The sequence below is a fragment of the Engraulis encrasicolus genome, chromosome 18 (assembly GCF_034702125.1).
Source record: "Engraulis encrasicolus isolate BLACKSEA-1 chromosome 18, IST_EnEncr_1.0, whole genome shotgun sequence".
NCBI lineage: Eukaryota > Metazoa > Chordata > Actinopteri > Clupeiformes > Engraulidae > Engraulis > Engraulis encrasicolus.
The window spans coordinates 36343056-36348055 of NC_085874.1; the positions used below are offsets into that span (position 1 = coordinate 36343056).

At 44.0% G+C, this 5000-nt stretch overlaps 1 protein-coding gene across 1 annotated transcript in view; it reads right to left on the bottom strand.

The window, feature by feature from the left end:
- The window catches only part of LOC134468224 (nesprin-2), a 270548-nt gene that overhangs the window by 252542 nt on the left and 13006 nt on the right, over positions 1-5000 (bottom strand). Inside the window, exon 3 of the mRNA XM_063222166.1 lies at positions 4808-5000. This exon is cut by the window's right edge and continues 141 nt beyond it. Coding sequence (XP_063078236.1) covers positions 4808-4898 — 91 coding nt within the window. The 5' untranslated portion in view covers positions 4899-5000. The remainder of the gene's footprint in view (positions 1-4807) is intronic.

Here is a 5000-nt window from a genome sequence, read left to right on the forward strand (position 1 = left end):
AACAAACAAAGAAACAAAGAAACAAAGAAACAAAGAAACAAATAAACAAACCAACAAACAAAGAAACAAAGAAACAAAGAAACAAAGAAACAAATAAATAAATGAATAAATAAATGCCATTTTTCTTCATAATAAATACTAAGAATTTGATGGTGGTGGTAAGTATTTGTGAAAAGGGTAACATTTGTGAATGGGCAGCATGGGTTCTGGATATTAACTACCAAAAATATTACACAGTGCACCTTTAAATACATGAATTATGACACCCTTTGAATACACAAATCCATTGTCACTGGTTCAAATGTACTGCTGGCCATTTGGATGGCGGAAAGTCTTTGTTTACAATGCAAAACGACTGCACTACGGAGGACACTGAAAAGGGGTCCAAATCGACCTGTGCAAACTGGTATCTGCTACGCTCGCACCACCTAGCCAGCTACGGGATCTACTTGGTTATTCATTAATTTGCAACTTCCTTTTATTTTGGATAATCCCCAGGCGGAAGCGATGGAGGATTGTCTCTGTTTAAAGTTGAAATTTGCTGCGGTTCCCAAACTGATGAATAAGAATCTTTGGGTAGAAAGCAAAATATACGGTATTAGAACTTATATAAAATTGTATTTCCAATTACTGTATTACAAACTGGGGCATCATACAAGGACTTGGAGAAACAAGAGGTCTATAATTGGTATTGGCCCTACAGCCCAGATGTAGGCCTATTTCCAATGTGTACTGCCAATACACCAAACTGCCATGCATGACCGACAGTGACGCCACAAGGGAGAAATCTACCAGCCCAGGCAGAAACTTGGAAGTGTCTGAGGAAAATACGGTTAGAGTGGATGGGTCTATTTTTTCCACTCCAGGCTCACTGTGCCCAGCCCAAAACATTGGCTCACGTCACACCCATTAGAGAAGAGCTATGCTTTACGTGTTGGGCCATGAATCAGTGGTTCACATGTTACAGCACACACACACACACACGCACGCACGCACGCACACACGCACACACGCACGCACGCACGCACGCACGCACACACACACACACACACAGGCACACACAGAGGCACACACTTACAAACAAACACACACACACACACATGTCGTGTACGCACACATACACTTATTTTCACAGAGTCACTACATGTACAAAACTCTGCAGCAGTGCCCTTCTGTTAGCTAAACGTACGCACACAGTATTTGGATTATATATTGAGACGGTGGCATGAGTGAATGAGTTAATTATTGCTTACCGCCAACAGAGAAATGTGGGCCACTATGAACAAATGCAACTCAAAAGAAAGTTACAAGCAACGACTACAATGGCACCACAGTGGCCAGAGTTGATAGTAATTAGTCTGCAAATGCTCAGGGGTTGGCCACAGCTCCCCGATTAAAGAACACGCAAACAAAAATCAATTCAGCAAACGGGCATCCATCCACAGAGATGGTGATAGGGGGGGACACAAAGGAGTCATTTGTCCTGGGCCCAGGGAGAGTGGGGTCCCAGGATTGGGTCCTCATTACATTGCACGTGTTGGGTGAGGGGGGCCCTTTACATGACTCTGTCCCCTGGCCCGGCCAAAGCTGTCAGCGGCCCTGTCCATCCGCACTGTACGTGCCAAATACAGAGTGGCTTTGGAGTGACTAGGCCACGTACAGCACAGTACAGTACAGTACACACAACAGATCAGTCACATGATGCAGGCCTACTTATTCAGATCTTGTTTGATTGTTTGTTTGTTTGTTTGTTTGCTTGAGTGAGTTGTAGGTTTACTTAATTGATGTTGCTTGTTGTGTATTTACGTTACGTGAAGTCATCTGTGAACTGTTATTGCGCAGTGTCCTTCTGCTCAAAAACATGGATTTTTATTGAGCATCAGAAATCCGGCCACCAGTCCATGGGACATTCATTAGCGTGGGGATAATTTTATTTTGTGTCCTCTGTAAACAGAGTTATTGGCTGGATCTACCGTTGGTCAGGGGTGCCGACAAGGGGGGACAAAGGGGACAGTTGTCCTGAGCCCAGAGAGAGAAGGAGCCCAGAATTGGTTCCTCATGACATTGTATGAATTGGGCAGGGGGGGGCCTTTCATATGCCGTTGTACTGGGCCCGGCCAAAAGCTGTCAGCAGCCCTGCTGTTGGTGGCGCCAAAAAAAATCATTGCTGGCGTTTAAGAAAAACAGCCAATCACAGGATGGCATTCCTCCTTACAGGGCCAATGATAGGCCGAGAAAGTTTGTAAATCTTTCTTCCTCTTTCTTATTGACAGAGCAAGGACTGTGTTTGAACACCTGAGAACTCGGAGTGCAAACATAGACACAATCGGCAAAGAGAACTGTTGAAGTAGCAGTTCACTTATTCTGACTGCAAAGACTGCAAATGTATTATGTCAGGGGTATTCAATTAAATGTCAACGAGGGCCAGTTTTTCAAATTCCTCCCAGTAAAGGGGCCGAACTATACCGATGTATTATGATTGCCGACTGTCAATGAAAAAAAATACGGGACACTTCATTGAGGTGGGGGTTGTAGGGGTCCTCCCCCAGAAAGTTTTGCATCTCTTAGATGTAATTTCCTGCGTTTTAACGTCCCGTGTCCCGTTTCAGCTTGACACGGAACCTGTACTTTTATCTCTATATTCCGAAAAACGTTTCCGTATTTCAAGGGGCTTGTGGGGGGCCAGAACCTTGCCGTCCAAGGGTCGCATCTGGCCCCAAGGCCGCCAGTTGAATAGTCCTGTATTATGGACTACACATGCCCCAACAAATTCAAAAGGCAGTGACTTCATAAACAGCTGAGTTCATATCAGAAATCAAGATCATGATAACGAGCAAATCTATAGCTTCAAACACAAGCAGGTTATTGGAGTGCTTCTGGGTCTTCACCTTTTTTCCTTGGTGCTCATCAGTGTAGGGTCTCTCAAACTTGGTCCAGGAAGACAGATGCTGAGGCACTCAAGGTTGCAATTTTTTTTTAACTTTTTTTATTTGGCTACAATGCCTACGCGTTTCGTACGCCCTGAAGAAGGCCATAAGGGCCGAAACGCGTAGGCATTGTAGCCAAATAAAAAAAGTAAAAAAAATAGCAACCTTGAGTGCCTCAGCATCTGTCTTCCTGGACCAAATCTATAGCTTGTCCATATTATTATATCCCCGAAACGCGGAGCGTCGGGGATGTAATGGTTTTGCGTGCGCCGCCGCCGCGTCCGCCGCGTCCGCCGCGTCCGCCGCCGCGTAAGGTCTTTCGTGTTAACGCGATAACTTTTGAACGGATGTTTGGATTTGTCCCAGATTTTTTGGGTGAATGCTCTAGGGCAAGTTCATGAACTGATTCGAGTTTGGAGGTCAACACTTTCAAGATGGCTGAATTCAAGGTGGCCGAATTTTTGTTTGGTCCATAACTTCTGACCGGGTGGATGGATTTGTCCCAGATTTGGTGTGTGAATGCTCTAGGGGTAGGTTCATGAACTGCTACGAGTTGGGAGGTCAACACTTTCAAGATGGCTGAATTCAAGATGGCCGAATTTTTGTTTGGTCCATAACTTCTGACCGGGTGGGTGGATTTGTCCCAGATTTGGTGTGTGAATGCTCTAGGGTAGGTTCATGAACTGATTCGAGTTTGGAGGTCAACACTTTCAAGATGGCTGAATTCAAGATGGCCGAATTATTGTTTGGCCCATAACTACTGACCGGGTGGATGGATTTGTCCCAGATTTTGTGTGTGAATGCTCATGGGTGGGTTCATAAACTGATTAGATTTTTAAGGCCAACACTTTCAAAATGGATGAATTTTCATTTGGCCCATAACTTCTGAGTGTGTGGATTGATTTGGCCGGTAACACCTTATTTTAATGGTTCACCATTTCAGTGAATCTACCATATTAGGTACAGTGTAATAACCAATGTAACAATATTTAATACCATGTAATACTAGTGTAATACCAGTGTAACAATATGCAATATCAGGTACAGTGTAATAACGAGTGTAGCAGTATGCAATACCATGTAATATAGTGTAATACCAGTGTAACAATATGCAATACCATGTAATACCACTTACGCACAAACACATGATGTAAGTAAAACAATTACATTGTATTAAATATTGTTACACTGGTTATTACACTGTACCTAATGTGGTATATCCACTGAACCATTAAAACAGTATTACCATTTGCCCCATTTTTTGCTTCATTTTCACAATAGTCGTTTGGTTTTAAGCCTATGCACGTCATGTCACGTCTGCATGTATCATATACGTTTACGAAATGGTGGACGGGAGTGGTAGGAATGATGGGGGACTGGAAGCGTCGCGTTTCGGGGATATACCTTAAGCAGTCGAAGGCGACTGCACAGGCAGTCTAGTTCTATACAGCATATACCCTGGTGTAGAACACTTTTTTTAACTTTGCACATAACCTGCTATGTTATAAAGTTACTATCACCATTGTAATGATGACCAAGTTTTAATTTGTTACTTAATGCCCCCAGTAATGTCATAGCAATGGTGTTATGTTGTATGTTGTTATGTGCTCTAGACAGCAAGACAGACATTTTTTGTCAGTTTCAATGACTTTGCCCTTATAGGGCAGCACACCGAAAGGCTACACAGACCATTCAAAATAAGTGGCTTTGTGTTGGAATTTATGGAAATGTGAAGATTATCACAGTTCTAAATGCCCCGATAATGTCTTATTCAAATAAAACAGGTATATGAAAATTGTATTTAAATGGCTTTTACTGTGTTTTCTTCACATGTCCTCCTAGGTGCACAGTCGGCTAAAGCCATTACATGAGGGACTAACCTTGCAGAAGCAGCTTGACATCATCGATGTCGAGAGAGGCCACCCCCTCTTCCGTGGGGGGGTCATCGTCGAGGCCTCTTCCTGACGCCATGCCCCCCCTGCCCCCACGCCCCCTTCCTCAAGGGGGCTGCAACTGGAGGAGTGTGTGTGCGTGTGTGTGTGCGTGTGCACGTGCGTGCGTGCGTGCGTGTGT